General features: G+C 36.9%; 1 protein-coding gene across 2 annotated transcripts in view; it reads left to right on the top strand.

The window, feature by feature from the left end:
• The window catches only part of tpcn3 (two pore segment channel 3), a 45,514-nt gene extending 29,331 nt beyond the window's left edge, over window positions 1-16,183 (top strand). For both annotated transcript variants that reach the window (XM_084043871.1, XM_084043870.1), the window contains 6 exons: window positions 1,006-1,075; window positions 3,902-4,118; window positions 5,110-5,200; window positions 7,810-7,923; window positions 13,865-13,977; window positions 15,763-16,183. In XM_084043871.1, the coding sequence (XP_083899997.1) occupies window positions 1,006-1,075; window positions 3,902-4,118; window positions 5,110-5,200; window positions 7,810-7,923; window positions 13,865-13,977; window positions 15,763-15,887 (730 nt within the window). In that variant the 3' untranslated portion in view covers window positions 15,888-16,183. The remainder of the gene's footprint in view (window positions 1-1,005; window positions 1,076-3,901; window positions 4,119-5,109; window positions 5,201-7,809; window positions 7,924-13,864; window positions 13,978-15,762) is intronic.
• Window positions 16,184-16,658: the final 475 nt, after the last annotated feature.

Below are 16,658 nucleotides of genomic sequence, written 5' to 3'. Positions count from 1 at the left end.
CCTTTCTGACGGCTAACCCTATACCTAACCCTAACCTTAACCCTGACTGCACGCGGAAGCCACGTAGTCGGAGTAGTGGGATGTAGTGGGAGTAGTGGGATGTAGTGGGAATTATGAGTGGAACCCGACTCCCCCTTCCCTTGTTACAGGCCGATGAATGTAGCATGTCTCGCCAAAATGCAGGGGGGGGGGGAACTAGAAAAAGTGCTCCTCGTAGCCAGGTCAGATAGGTTATTGTGGCCTCCTGGTGGCGCTATAATAGGCCAATGTGGAAAGGCTGCCATTTCTTCTTAGGCCTTTCACATCGGACACTGCATTCATGATTTGAGGCATTTAGTTCCAACAATGTGGTTTGCTAAATCAGACCTCCTGGTGGCGCTATAAGAGGCCAATGTGAAAAGGGTGGCATTTCTTCCTCTGCCTAATAGGAATGTGTGTGCAAAATGTCACGGAAATCACACACTGCGTTCATGATTTGAGGCATTTTGTTCAAAACGGAACTATCATGCAAACTTTGTAAGCTAATGTTAGCCAATTAGGATGGAATATGAAATTCCGGACACATCCATCTTGATCACATGACTATAGAGATACTGTGTACCGATTTGCGTGATGTCTGTACACAATCTGTAGGAGTAATATAAAAGAATGTGTTTTGCAAAAATCGGCCTCCTGGTGGCGCTACAACAGGCCAATCTGAAAAATTCGGGGCAGAGGTTCGGCTTTGGCATCCAGGGAGTGTGTGTGTGCACAGTTTCGCAGCGATCGGGCCAACGGTGCCGGAGATTAGCTGCTCACAGACAGAAGGACACACAGACGGACAGACAGACAGGGTGCAAAACATACTCTCTCGCCATGCCTTTCGGCCTGGTGGAGACAAAAAGTATGGAATATGGATACATAAGATTTCTGTCTGACAACGATATGAAGCTTGGAAGTAAATTGTGATTGGTTGTTTCATGAAGTAAATGATTGTGATTGGCTCATGTCTGTGTGTTCCTATAGGTTCAGGATGATCATCAACACTCTGATAAAGATTGGTCCTACCATCCTGACGTTTGGACAACTCATCCTGGTCTGTTGTCTGACACTTACACTTATAATACACTTATAACATAACACCCTTATAATACACTTACTGTATAATACACATATAATATAACACACTTATAATACAATTATAACATAACACCCTTATAATACACTTATAATACACATATAATATAACACACTTATAATACAATTATAACATAACACCCTTATAATACACTTATAATACACATATAATATAACACACTTATAATACAATTATAACATAACACCCTTATAATACACTTATAATATACATATAATATAACACACTTATAATACAATTATAACATAACACCCTTATAATACACTTATAATATACATATAATATAACACACTTATAATACACATGTAATATAACACACTTATAATACAATTATAACATAACACCCTTATAATACACTTATAATATACATATAATATAACACACTTATAATACACATGTAATATAACACACTTATAATACACATATCATTTAACACACTTATAATACACTTAACGCTCGGGTGTCTAAGCCGTCAATTTGACCGATGTATATATTTTGAAGTGGATTATCTTTGCTCATGAAGCTCTCAGAAGGTTCTCCTTAAATTACTTTTACTAAATATTCCATTCAAATCATCTGTTTGTTTTTTTTCATCTCAAAGGTTTTCTAAATATGAAATGAGTCATCATCATCATACCATCCCTGGTGTTACATTTTTCTGTAAATTTGACCGCTCTCACCCTTTCTCCCCCAGCCAGAGAGCCTTCACACCTCCAGACCACCTGGAGACCGTCATTGTTCTAGTTCAGTGGTTTTCAACCTTTTTCATGCCAAGGACCCCCAAATTGACACATATTAGCCCCCATTTGAAAAGATATGTCAGGGACGCAACCATTTTGATTTCTTGGGGGTCTTAATCTACACTGTAATCATCATCATCCATTTGTACACTCTCAGAGTTACAGACACATAAGGGTCAATTTGGTTTCTAACTATTAATTTGGCTGGGGACCCCCTGGAACCCCCTCAAGGACCACTGGTGGTCCCCGGACCACTGGTTGAAAACCACTGTTCTAGTTGATGGATCATTGGCGGCCCGGACTGACTCCCGACATTTTCTTGAAGTTAGAATGCGTTGCCATTGCCATTCCAAATAAAAATGACAGTGTTTGAAATAACTCTAACACAAACCCATAAACCTAACCTCTAGATGTTGTCAGTTAAAAGATGAAAACATTGCTGTTCGTCCATGGTAGAACTTTGTGCGGAGTTGCGGACAACAACTCTCTCTCTCTCTCTCAGACACGATGCAACGCATGCAGTAAATCCTCAGTGTTCATGACTCCAGTAATAGTTACGTATGCGTAAGTGGCTTTTAGATAAATGGTAAATGGTAAATGGTGCATTTATATAGCGCTTCTATCCGAAGCGCTTTACATTGATAGTGCCATTAACCCATTCACACACACATTCATACACCGATGGCGGAGGAAACCATGCAAGGCACCAACCTGCTCATCGGGAGCAATTAGGGGTTCAGCATCTTGCTCAAGGACACTTCGACACTAACTCTCAGGGGAGCGCCCCCAGCCCGGGATCGAACTGGGAACCTTGCGGTTTTCCAGCTCACACTACCCAGCCACTCTACCCCTGAGCCACTGCCGCCCCGGTAGATCAGGCTATAGGGTGGTGATGCGTCACAAACTTGATCTATGGCTGTATGAACCGTGCTACAGCGATCAGCTGTTTCATACGCACTCTTCAAAGAGATGGCGTCTGTGGACCCGGCTTCAGACAGCAGGCACTCATTTTACTTTGAAAAGTTAATCTGTGTAACTTAACTCTTTTACTGCCAGAGTATATACATGAATAAACTCACCCATGTCAGAGAATTTTGTGTTTTATAACCTTTTCAAATGATCACAGAAGACGCAGATCCATAATGATGGATGGATTCACCGTGTGTGGACACAGACAGGATCTCTGGAACTTGTGAAAATACCATGTTATGTCAAAAAATGAGCGTCTTTCCCACCTCCCCAACTGGTTCTAACTGATCGCTAGTAAGACGGTTGGTAAACACGAAGGGGATCATTATTCGTCACCCAGAGAAAAAATGTTTTAACCGGAACTATCGCTCCCTCAGCCACAGAGGCAATTGAAAACACTGCCTTGTCGAAACGAAGGCAAAACAAATGAACTGGAGTTACAGGTATCTGCAGGAAACCAATACAGAGAGTGGATGGAGGCGGAAATTACGTTATTGATGTTATTTCTGTATCCGTGTGAGTTACAGTGAAAGTGGTCACTCCGGCTTGAAGATCACAGCGCAATCTTATATAAAACAATAAAAAAGCTATTCGGCGCGATATCGAGTCCATGGCAGTAAAAGAGTTAAGTAGGCCTACATATTGTTTACTCTGTCTCTACCAGTGAATCATTTTTAGGCTCCAATTTTCACTCAACAGTGTAAATGTAACTATTTCCTAAACCGCGTTTGTTTGCCTAATTCAAGCTCACCGCTACAGTGATCGTCTTACTGCCGCCATGCGAGTGTTAATAACAAAGAGTCTCCTTTGTGTCTCCTACCGGAACCGATGCCTACCGGTCCGCTGGTCATCACAGTATTGGCTTAGGAATGAGACAAAAAATATCCATGAATTGAAGTCTCCATGGGGTGACTAATTGACAGGAAAAAAAGTATTTGTTTGGGTGAACTATCCCTTTAATGACCATATATGGGCACCCCCCCCCCCTCTCTCTCTCTCTCTCTCTCTCTCTCTCTCTCTCTCTGTGTCTCTCTGTCATTCCCTCTCTCTCCACTAGGTGGTGTACTACATCTTCTCCATGGTGGGCATGGAGTTATTTAAAGGGAGAGTTCAGTATTTCTCAGACTCCAGCGACCCGGCCGGTTCTTACTGTGGGAACGTTCTCCTGGAAGGTTCTACGTTCTCCAAACTGAAGTACTGCAAGAACAACTTCAACAACCTGGTTTCCTCCTTCATCCTGCTGCTGGAACTCACTGTGGTCAACCAATGGCACGATATCCTTTAATGTTATTGTTACTGTGGTCAACCAATGAGATGTCCTTTAATATTAGTGTTACTGTGGTCAACCAGTGAGATGTCCTTTAATATTAATGTTACTGTGGTCAACCAATGAGATGTCCTTTAATATTAGTGTTACTGTGGTCAACCAATGAGATGTCCTTTAATATTAATGTTACTGTGGTCAACCAATGGCACGATATCCTTTAATGTTAGTGTTACTGTGGTCAACCAATGATATCCTTTAATATTAGTGTTACTGTGGTCAACCAATGATATCCTTTAATATTAGTGTTACTGTGGTCAACCAATGAGATGTCCTTTGATATTAGTGTTACTGTGGTCAACCAATGAGATGTCCTTTAATATTAGTGTTACTGTGGTCAACCAATGAGATGTCCTTTAATATTAGTGTTACTGTGGTCAACCTATGATATGTCCTTTAATATTACTGTGGTCAACCTATGAGATATCCTTTAATATTAGTGTTACTGTGGTCAACCAATGAGATATCCTTTAATATTAGTGTTACTGTGGTCAACCAATGATATGTCCTTTAATATTAGTGTTACTGTGGTCAACCAATGATATGTCCTTTAATATTAGTGTTACTGTGGTCAACCAATGAGATGTCCTTTAATATTAGTGTTACTGTGGTCAACCAATGATTTGTCCTTTAATATTAGTGTTACTGTGGTCAACCAATGATATCCTTTAATATTAGTGTTACTGTGGTCAACCAATGAGATGTCCTTTAATATTAGTGAGAGTTCATATCAATCTATCTAATTAAAGTCTGTGCGTCCTTAATGGGCGTGTGCTGTGCTGCAATTGGTTGTTTTTGTCCTTAATGGGCGTGTGCTGTGCTGCAATTGGTTGTTTTTGTCCTTAATGGGCTTGTGCTGTGCTGCAATTGGTTGTTTTTGTCCTTAATGGGCGTGTGCTGTGCTGCAATTGGTTGTTTTTGTCCTTAATGGGCGTGGTCACTGTTGACCAGTGGTTTCATAGCTGTCACTCACCCAGCGGCGGCGCTCTTCTTCATCCTGTTCCACATCATCGTCGTCATCATCATCATCAAGTACTTATTGTTGTGTTCTTCCTTGAATATTCAATTCAATCTTTATTTCAGACTCAGAGTCCATAAAAGCAGTACAATATGACACTTACACATCGCTAAAATTAAATAAAAGCAAAGAAATAAAACAAGACAGAACAGAACATAAAACACATAAAACAAGAACACAGTCCTTCACAGTCTGTAGAGGCTGTTACGCCAATGTTTCCATATCTTGGAAGAGAACCTAGTGGAGCTCATGATAGGATTCATTAAAATCTTAATAACATGATTGTCAGACTCTTCAAGACGACATATGAATTTGTACATTAAGTTTCTTAACAGGGCTTGACAGGTACAGGTAGGTACCCCCAAGTTAACAAACAGCTGACTGGCACTGTGCCATCTTGGTACCCTCACCAGCAACCGTAGAGCCTCATTATACTGTATGCTACTTTGAGTTTTCTCATGCTGCTGGCCTTGTAGTTACTCCACAGGTGAGCCGTATACAAAGGTGTACAGAAAGCTTTAAACAGTGAGACCTTGACATCTACAGAACATTTGTGAAATTTCCGCATTAGTATGTTTGCCTGGGCATACAATCTGCATCGTTGTCTATGGATGTCTTTATCATCTGAGAGATCAGATATATAGTGACCTAGATACTTAATCTCACTGCACACAGATAGTATTGTTGCTACTGAGAATACAATTAGGGAATACAGCCTTTTTATCCTCTTTACTTCGTACAATCATGATGCTACTCTTTTTATTATACTTAATATTAAATTCTATGCCATACTGGGAACAGACCCTCAGAAGCTGTTGTAAGCCTGCACTGTACGGAGAAAAGATAATTAAATCATCCGCATACATAAGGTGGTTGACAACAGAATCCCCTACTGTATGACACATCCAGTATTACACAGGTTCAGATTCCTTGACAGATCGTCCATGTATAAATTAAACAATAGGGGAGATAAAATCCCCCCTTGCTTAACACCATTACCTACATAGAAATGTTCAGACACAGTATTACCCCACTTCATCTGCATAGTCTGATGAGCATACCAAAAGGCTAGTATCCTTATAATGTACATGGGTACCCCTCTTTGGCACATTTTGTCAAATCATTTGAAGTGATTCAATCTATCAAATGCTCTAGAAGCATCTATAAAACACAAAAACATGGTGGAATTATGACTTCTATGATTAGCTAAAATGTCTTTTAAAGCATATATACACATATCAGTACCATGTTTCCTTTTAAAACCGATCTGGTTGTCTGCTGTGGTAATAAACCCGTCCAATCTGTCCAACAGGATTTTCTCCAGGACTTTGGAGAGAATACTAGCTAGAGCAATCGGTCTATAATTATCAATACTATTTATTTTCCCTACTTTGTCCTTGATAACTGGCACTAGCAGCACAGATAACATTGAATCTGGTAAGACACCATGATTAAGGAATCCAGTAATACATAGAGCAAGTATAGGAGCAAGCTTAAGACTGGCATGTTTTAAGTGTTCAGCTGAGATGTAATCCAGGCCACAAGCTTTGTTCTTTTCTAGCTTCATTATAGTGTTGTAAACTTCCTCAGCTCTAACTGTCACATTTTCAGTGGGTTCAACCATTTCCACCACAAAAGAGTCACTCTTAACACAGTTGAACAACTCATACTGTAGTAGTGTTGCCGCCACAATTCAGCAATATTGCCCGGCCCACACACCCCTTTAATGGAAGAAGGTAATGGAGTTTTACTGCGTTTTATGGTTTTGACCTCTTGCCAGAAGTCAACACAGCTGTTGTTTCGCAACTTTCTGGCAAGTGAGTCAGCTCTCATTGTGTCCTCATTCTTTTTAATGAAGCGGACAGCATACTTATATTTGGCATTAGTGGCCTGTTTCTGTTCAAACACAGACCCCTGTCTCGGCCTGCCTGATTCTGACCATACTTTAAAAGCAGCAGTGTGTAGCTCAGTCACATGTTCATTCCAACCAGGTTTTATGCTAAACACTTTTTTCTTACCCTTGTAAAGACCCTTACTCGAGTCATTTAAAGCTTTTATGATAAGATCATAAGTAGCACATAAATCTCTACAGTGATGCACATTTGTACAGTTAGTGTCAGTGCACTGCATGGCTTCCCTTGGAAGAACAACAGTATCTAATGATTTGTCTGTGAGTGAGTTATAGTGATTAATATCCTGCTCACTTAGTTTAGACCAATCAAGCCTCCCTGTGGATGTTTTACTGTCATCAATAGACACTCAGTGTTGTGTATTGTGTGTATTTCAGTGTTGTGTATTGTGTGTATTTCAGTGTTGTGTATTGTGTGTATTTCAGTGTTGTGTATTGTGTGTATTTCAGTGTTGTGTATTGTGTGTATTTCAGTGTTGTGTATTGTGTGTGTTTCAGTGTTGTGTATTGTGTGTATTTCAGTGTTGTGTATTGTGTGTATTTCAGTGTTGTGTATTGTGTGTATTTCAGTGTTGTGTATTGTGTGTATTTCAGTGTTGTGTATTGTGTGTATTTCAGTGTTGTGTATTGTGTGTATTTCAGTGTTGTGTATTGTGTGTATTTCAGTGTTGTGTATTGTGTGTATTTCAGTGTTGTGTATTGTGTGTATTTCAGTATCTTCATAGCCTTTGTGTTGGAGGTGTTCTTCGTTGAATACACTCTGGAGAAGAGTGACCTCCAGACGACCCTGGAGAAAAAAATAGAAGAACTGCAACTGGGGGTGGAACAGTATGTACACACACACACACACACACACACACACACACACACACACACACACACACACACACACACACACAGCAGACAACACAATCATGGGTAAAGGAAACACATTGAGAGGCTTCCTATAACAGCTGATATTGAGCAGAACCTTGCTAATTGTTTGGACCTCCTTTTGGAGAGGCCGGCCATTTGCAGGCCCCTCACAACCAACTTGTGTCCTATAGACTACCAAAGATTAAAAAAAAAAAAAAGTTTACATCTGTAGCCTAGCTGAGAGATGGTCTGCTCTAGCTGTTGATATTTTATCACTTTGGTTAGGAAGGCTTCCTCTAAGCTGTTATCAAAAGTACAGCCGACCTCCAGAATGAACACCTCCCTATGGTTTTCATTAACAACAATGACATCAGGGTGTTAGCTGAAATGTTAGAGAACACAGAATCATCATTACACAGGTTAAACATGTTATAATGTTAGAGAACACAGACTCATCATTACACAGGTTAAACATGTTATAATGTTAGAGAACACAGAATCATCATTACACAGGTTAAACATGTTATAATGTTAGAGAACACAGACTCATCATTACACAGGTTAAACATGTTATAATGTTAGAGAACACAGAATCATCATTACACAGGTTAAACATGTTATAATGTTAGAGAACACAGACTCATCATTACACAGGTTAAACATGTTATAATGTTAGAGAACACAGACTCATCATTACACAGGTTAAACATGTTATAATGTTAGAGAACACAGAATCATCATTACACAGGTTAAACATGTTATAATGTTAGAGAACACAGAGTCATCATTACACAGGTTAAACATGTTATAATGTTAGAGAACACAGAATCATCATTACACAGGTTAAACATGTTATAATGTTAGAGAACACAGAATCATCATTACACAGGTTAAACATGTTATAATGATAGAGAACACAGAATCATCATTACACAGGTTAAACATGTTATAATGTTAGAGAACACAGAATCATCATTACACAGGTTAAACATGTTATAATGTTAGAGAACACAGAGTCATCATTACACAGGTTAAACATGTTATAATGTTAGAGAACACAGAATCATCATTACACAGGTTAAACATGTTATAATGTTAGAGAACACAGACTCATCATTACACAGGTTAAACATGTTATAATGTTAGAGAACACAGAATCATCATTACACAGGTTAAACATGTTATAATGTTAGAGAACACAGAATCATCATTACACAGGTTAAACATGTTATAATGTTAGAGAACACAGAGTCATCATTACACAGGTTAAACATGTTATAATGTTAGAGAACACAGAATCATCATTACACAGGTTAAACATGTTATAATGTTAGAGAACACAGAATCATCATTACACAGGTTAAACATGTTATAATGATAGAGAACACAGAATCATCATTACACAGGTTAAACATGTTATAATGTTAGAGAACACAGAATCATCATTACACAGGTTAAACATGTTATAATGTTAGAGAACACAGAGTCATCATTACACAGGTTAAACATGTTATAATGTTAGAGAACACAGAATCATCATTACACAGGCTAAACATGTTATAATGTTAGAGAACACAGAATCATCATTACACAGGTTAAATATGTTATAATGTTAGAGAACACAGAATCATCATTACACAGGTTAAACATGTTATAATGTTAGAGAACACAGAATCATCATTACACAGGTTAAACATGTTATAATGTTAGAGAACACAGAATCATCATTACACAGGTTAAACATGTTATAATGTTAGAGAACACAGAATCATCATTACACAGGTTAAACATGTTATAATGTTAGAGAACACAGAATCATCATTACACAGGTTAAACATGTTATAATGTTAGAGAACACAGAATCATCATTACACAGGTTAAACATGTTATAATGTTAGAGAACACAGAGTCATCATTACACAGGTTAAACATGTTATAATGTTAGAGAACACAGAATCATCATTACACAGGTTAAACATGTTATAATGTTAGAGAACACAGAGTCATCATTACACAGGTTAAACATGTTATAATGTTAGAGAACACAGAATCATCATTACACAGGTTAAACATGTTATAATGTTAGAGAACACAGAATCATCATTACACAGGTTAAACATGTTATAATGATAGAGAACACAGAATCATCATTACACAGGTTAAACATGTTATAATGTTAGAGAACACAGAATCATCATTACACAGGTTAAACATGTTATAATGTTAGAGAACACAGAATCATCATTACACAGGCTAAACATGTTATAATGATAGAGAACACAGAATCATCATTACACAGGTTAAACATGTTATAATGTTAGAGAACACAGAATCATCATTACACAGGCTAAACATGTTATAATGTTAGAGAACACAGAATCATCATTACACAGGTTAAATATGTTATAATGTTAGAGAACACAGAATCATCATTACACAGGTTAAACATGTTATAATGTTAGAGAACACAGAATCATCATTACACAGGTTAAACATGTTATAATGTTAGAGAACACAGAATCATCATTACACAGGTTAAACATGTTATAATGTTAGAGAACACAGAATCATCATTACACAGGTTAAACATGTTATAATGTTAGAGAACACAGAATCATCATTACACAGGTTAAACATGTTATAATGTTAGAGAACACAGAATCATCATTACACAGGCTAAACATGTTATAATGTTAGAGAACACAGAATCATCATTACACAGGTTAAACATGTTATAATGTTAGAGAACACAGAATCATCATTACACAGGTTAAACATGTTATAATGTTAGAGAACACAGAATCATCATTACACAGGTTAAACATGTTATAATGTTAGAGAACACAGAATCATCATTACACAGGTTAAACATGTTATAATGATAGAGAACACAGAATCATCATTACACAGGTTAAACATGTTATAATGTTAGAGAACACAGAATCATCATTACACAGGTTAAACATGTTATAATGTTAGAGAACACAGAATCATCATTACACAGGCTAAACATGTTATAATGATAGAGAACACAGAATCATCATTACACAGGTTAAACATGTTATAATGTTAGAGAACACAGAATCATCATTACACAGGTTAAACATGTTATAATGTTAGAGAACACAGAATCATCATTACACAGGTTAAACATGTTATAATGTTAGAGAACACAGAATCATCATTACACAGGTTAAACATGTTATAATGTTAGAGAACACAGAATCATCATTACACAGGCTAAACATGTTATAATGTTAGAGAACACAGAATCATCATTACACAGGTTAAACATGTTATAATGTTAGAGAACACAGAATCATCATTACACAGGTTAAACATGTTATAATGTTAGAGAACACAGAATCATCATTACACAGGTTAAACATGTTATAATGTTAGAGAACACAGAATCATCATTACACAGGTTAAACATGTTATAATGTTAGAGAACACAGAATCATCATTACACAGGTTAAACATGTTATAATGTTAGAGAACACAGAGTCATCATTACACAGGTTAAACATGTTATAATGTTAGAGAACACAGAATCATCATTACACAGGTTAAACATGTTATAATGTTAGAGAACACAGAATCATCATTACACAGGCTAAACATGTTATAATGTTAGAGAACACAGAATCATCATTACACAGGTTAAACATGTTATAATGTTAGAGAACACAGAATCATCATTACACAGGTTAAACATGTTATAATGTTAGAGAACACAGAATCATCATTACACAGGTTAACCATGTTATAATGTTAGAGAACACAGAATCATCATTACACAGGTTAAACATGTTATAATGTTAGAGAACACAGAATCATCATTACACAGGTTAACCATGTTATAATGTTAGAGAACACAGAATCATCATTACACAGGTTAAACATGTTATAATGTTAGAGAACACAGAGTCATCATTACACAGGCTAAACATGTTATAATGTTAGAGAACACAGAATCATCATTACACAGGCTAAACATGTTATAATGTTAGAGAACACAGAATCATCATTACACAGGTTAAACATGTTATAATGTTAGAGAACACAGAATCATCGTTACACAGGCTAAACATGTTATAATGTTAGAGAACACAGAGTCATCATTACACAGGCTAAACATGTTATAATGTTAGAGAACACAGAATCATCATTACACAGGTTAAACATGTTATAATGTTAGAGAACACAGAATCATCGTTACACAGGCTAAACATGTTATAATGTTAGAGAACACAGAGTCATCATTACACAGGCTAAACATGTTATAATGTTAGAGAACACAGAATCATCATTACACAGGCTAAACATGTTATAGTGTTAGAGAACACAGAATCATCATTACACAGGCTAAACATGTTATAATGTTAGAGAACACAGAATATCATTACACAGGCTAAACATGTTATAATGTTAGAGAACACAGAATCATCATTACACAGGTTAAACATGTTATAATGTTAGAGAACACAGAATCATCGTTACACAGGTTAAACATGTTATAATGTTAGAGAACACAGAATCATCGTTACACAGGTTAAACATGTTATAATGTTAGAGAACACAGAATCATCATTACACAGGTTAAACATGTTATAATGTTAGAGAACACAGAATCATCATTACACAGGTTAAACATGTTATAATGTTAGAGAACACAGAATAATCATTACACAGGTTAAACATGTTATAATGTTAGAGAACACAGAATCATCATTACACAGGTTAAACATGTTATAATGTTAGAGAACACAGAATCATCATTACACAGGCTAAACATGTTATAATGTTAGAGAACACAGAATCATCATTACACAGGTTAAATATGTTATAATGTTAGAGAACACAGAATCATCATTACACAGGTTAAACATGTTATAATGTTAGAGAACACAGAATCATCATTACACAGGTTAAACATGTTATAATGTTAGAGAACACAGAATCATCATTACACAGGCTAAACATGTTATAATGTTAGAGAACACAGAATCATCATTACACAGGTTAAACATGTTATAATGTTAGAGAACACAGAATCATCATTACACAGGCTAAACATGTTATAATGTTAGAGAACACAGAATCATCATTACACAGGTTAAACATGTTATAATGTTAGAGAACACAGAATCATCATTACACAGGCTAAACATGTTATAATGTTAGAGAACACAGAATCATCATTACACAGGTTAAACATGTTATAATGTTAGAGAACACAGAATCATCATTACACAGGTTAAATATGTTATAATGTTAGAGAACACAGAATCATCATTACACAGGTTAAACATGTTATAATGTTAGAGAACACAGAATCATCATTACACAGGTTAAACATGTTATAATGTTAGAGAACACAGAATATCATTACACAGGTTAAACATGTTATAATGTTAGAGAACACAGAATCATCGTTACACAGGTTAAACATGCTCGGCTTCACAGTAGAATGCTTATACAGCATGATGGAGGACCTGAAAATACAAGAGATATCTATTGATATCAAATCCACTATTCTGTCATGCCTACTTATGTAGAGTCTCCTGTACACATGGCACCCGTTTAAGATGTGGGACATGGTTTCAGCTGTTTGTTCATGACCATGATGTATACAGTGAGGAGCATGGTTGCCTGGAAACCAGATGGAGAGGTTAAGTTTAGATGGTAAAACCTGCAACCTGGCTTTCAGAGTAAAGACAACAATGCATTCGTCTAAAGCAACGTTTTTGAACACAGAGCGTTTTTGAGCTTGTTATTTATGTATTGTGTATATTTATTTTTATCCTTGTCCCATGTATCCAATTCATCATCAGAACATGTAATACAATACAAATCATCATCAATAGAAGGTTTATTTACAGAAAACAACTCATTTTGTTCTGTTCTCCAGAGAGAAGATAGAAGGAACTCTGGTGGATTCCATGGAAACTGACGACAACGCCATTGACAACTCAGAATCTACCAAGAACAAATCTACTCTACGCTTTAAGATCGCTTCACAACGTAAGTTATAAACATCCTTTAAGATCTCTTCACAACGTAAGTTATAAACATCCTTTAAGATCTCTTCACAACGTAAGTTATAAACATCCTTTAAGATCTCTTCACAACATAAGTTATAAACATCCTTTAAGATCTCTTCACAACGTAAGTTATGAACATCCTTTAAGATCTCTTCACAACATAAGTTATAAACATCCTTTAAGATCTCTTCACAACGTAAGTTATAAACATCCTTTAAGATCTCTTCACAACATAAGTTATAAACATCCTTTAAGATCTCTTCACAACGTAAGTTATGAACAAATAATTTAAGATCTCTACTCTTCACAACGTAAGTTATAAACATCCTTTAAGATCTCTTCACAACGTAAGTTATAAACATCCTTTAAGATCTCTTCACAACATAAGTTATAAACATCCTTTAAGATCTCTTCACAACGTAAGTTATAAACATCCTTTAAGATCTCTTCACAACGTAAGTTATAAACATCCTTTAAGATCTCTTCACAACGTAAGTTATAAACATCCTTTAAGATCTCTTCACAACGTAAGTTATAAACATCCTTTAAGATCTCTTCACAACATAAGTTATAAACATCCTTTAAGATCTCTTCACAACGTAAGTTATGAACAAATAATTTAAGATCTCTACTCTTCACAACGTAAGTTATAAAAGTTCCTTTAAAGTAATACTAGGTAACTTTAAAAAAAAAACTAAAGTTAAATTGTATATCTTTTGTGAGTGGCAAATGTTTCACAACACCCACTCTATGAATTTCACCCCCGAAAGCCTTTTCTATTATATTTTCTATTGAAACGATGGCGGGCCGTCCTTCCCTCGAAAATGACGTAATCCGGCTGGAAAACGGAAACGGAAATGCACTGGTTTCCTGTTTGGCCAGGAACTACTGCGCGAATAACAAAAAGGAATCTCACGCTGTTTTTAAGACATTATAGGATTTGAAGATTGAAAAACAGCAAAAGAAAACACAGCTCACGGTAACTAAAGCTCCACTGGCTGAGAGAAACGATCCACAGATCGTATAAAACAATTAAAAGAACACTTTTTGAAACGCTTCCGTCTTCCGGTGAAAACAAATGGAATTCTGGGTAATGCAGGCATCGACTTCAAGCATGCAACGACGGTAGTGACCAGCAGAGGCTGCTAAAAATCGTTTTTTTGGGAGTTGCATTGTACTACTTTAAGATCTCTTCACAAAGTAAGTTATAAACAAATCCTCTTTTTTTTTTAAGTGGGTCGGTTGAGCGTTTCTCCAGATACATGGATTACAGACATACATACAGAGATTCAGTGCATTTATTGTAAGATATTGATCAGGATATTGATCACTATATTGATCAGGATATTGATCTCTCCAGGCTACAGGACCGTATACGCTCTCCTCCAGAGGATGTTATTGATCAGGATATTGAGCATAGTATTGATCACTCCAGCCTACAGGAGGATGTTATTGATCAGTTTATTAATTAGGGTATTGATTAGTTTATTGATCTCTCCAGGCTACAGGACCGTAGACGCTCTCCTCCAGAGGATGTTATTGATCAGGATATTGAGCATAGTATTGATCACTCCAGCCTACAGGAGGATGTTATTGATCAGTTTATTAATTAGGGTATTGATTAGTTTATTGATCTCTCCAGGCTACAGGACCGTAGACGCTCTCCTCCAGAGGATGTTATTGATCAGGATATTGATCAGTTTATTAATTAGTTTATTAATTAGGGTATTGATTAGCGTATTGATTAGTTTATTGATCTCTCCAGGCTACAGGACCGTAGACGCTCTCCTCCAGAGGATGTTTGAAGCTGATCTCAGACCAGATGACTTTGACCTGGAAGACGATGAATCCACCATGAACTTCTCCAACCCCGTCTTCAGCTCCGTCTAGACCTGTGTGTGTGTGTGTGTGTGTGTGTGTGTGTGTGTGTGTGTGTGTGTGTGTGTGTGTGTGTGTGTGTGTGTGTGTGTGTGTGTGTGTGTGTGTGTGTGTGTGTGTGTGTGTGTGTGTGTGTGTGCATGAATCAACACTCCAGTAACATTGTAACGTTTCATATCTTCTGTGATTGTAAATCAACCTGCAGATTAAATATGCTGTTGATTTATACAATATGAACATAATCTCATGTATTTATACTAAATGAACATATTGTCAAAGCTGCATGTATTTTTATACACGTTTATATGAAGGGAAATGTGCAGATAAATAAAAGTGAATATCAATGAACACATTGTGTCTGTCACTAGCTCTCACCAATACAACATGTACGTTCACCATTAAGTATAGTACTTGAGTAAATGTACTTAGTTACTTTACACCACTGAGCATCACCACTTTTACCCTTTATAGATCGATTTCTCACATGTGAGCAATGCATGCTGGGAGGTCACTAGGCCAGTAAGGAGCAATGCATGCTGGGAGGTCACTAGGCCAGTAAGGAGCAATGCATGCTGGGAGGTCACTAGGCCAGTAAGGAGCAATGCATGCTGGGAGGTCACTAGGCCAGTAAAGGAGCAATGCATGCTGGGAGGTCACTAGGCCAGTAAGGAGCAATGCATGCTGGGAGGTCACTAGGCCAGTAAGGAGCAATGCATGCTGGGAGGTCACTAGGCCAGTAAAGGAGCAATGCATGCTGGGAGGTCACTAGGCCAGTAAGGAGCA

Source organism: Gymnoscopelus microlampas (assembly GCF_963454915.1).
Source record: "Gymnoscopelus microlampas genome assembly, chromosome: 2".
Classification (NCBI taxonomy): Eukaryota; Metazoa; Chordata; class Actinopteri; order Myctophiformes; family Myctophidae; genus Gymnoscopelus; species Gymnoscopelus microlampas.
This window is presented reverse-complemented; position numbering and strand designations above follow the sequence as displayed.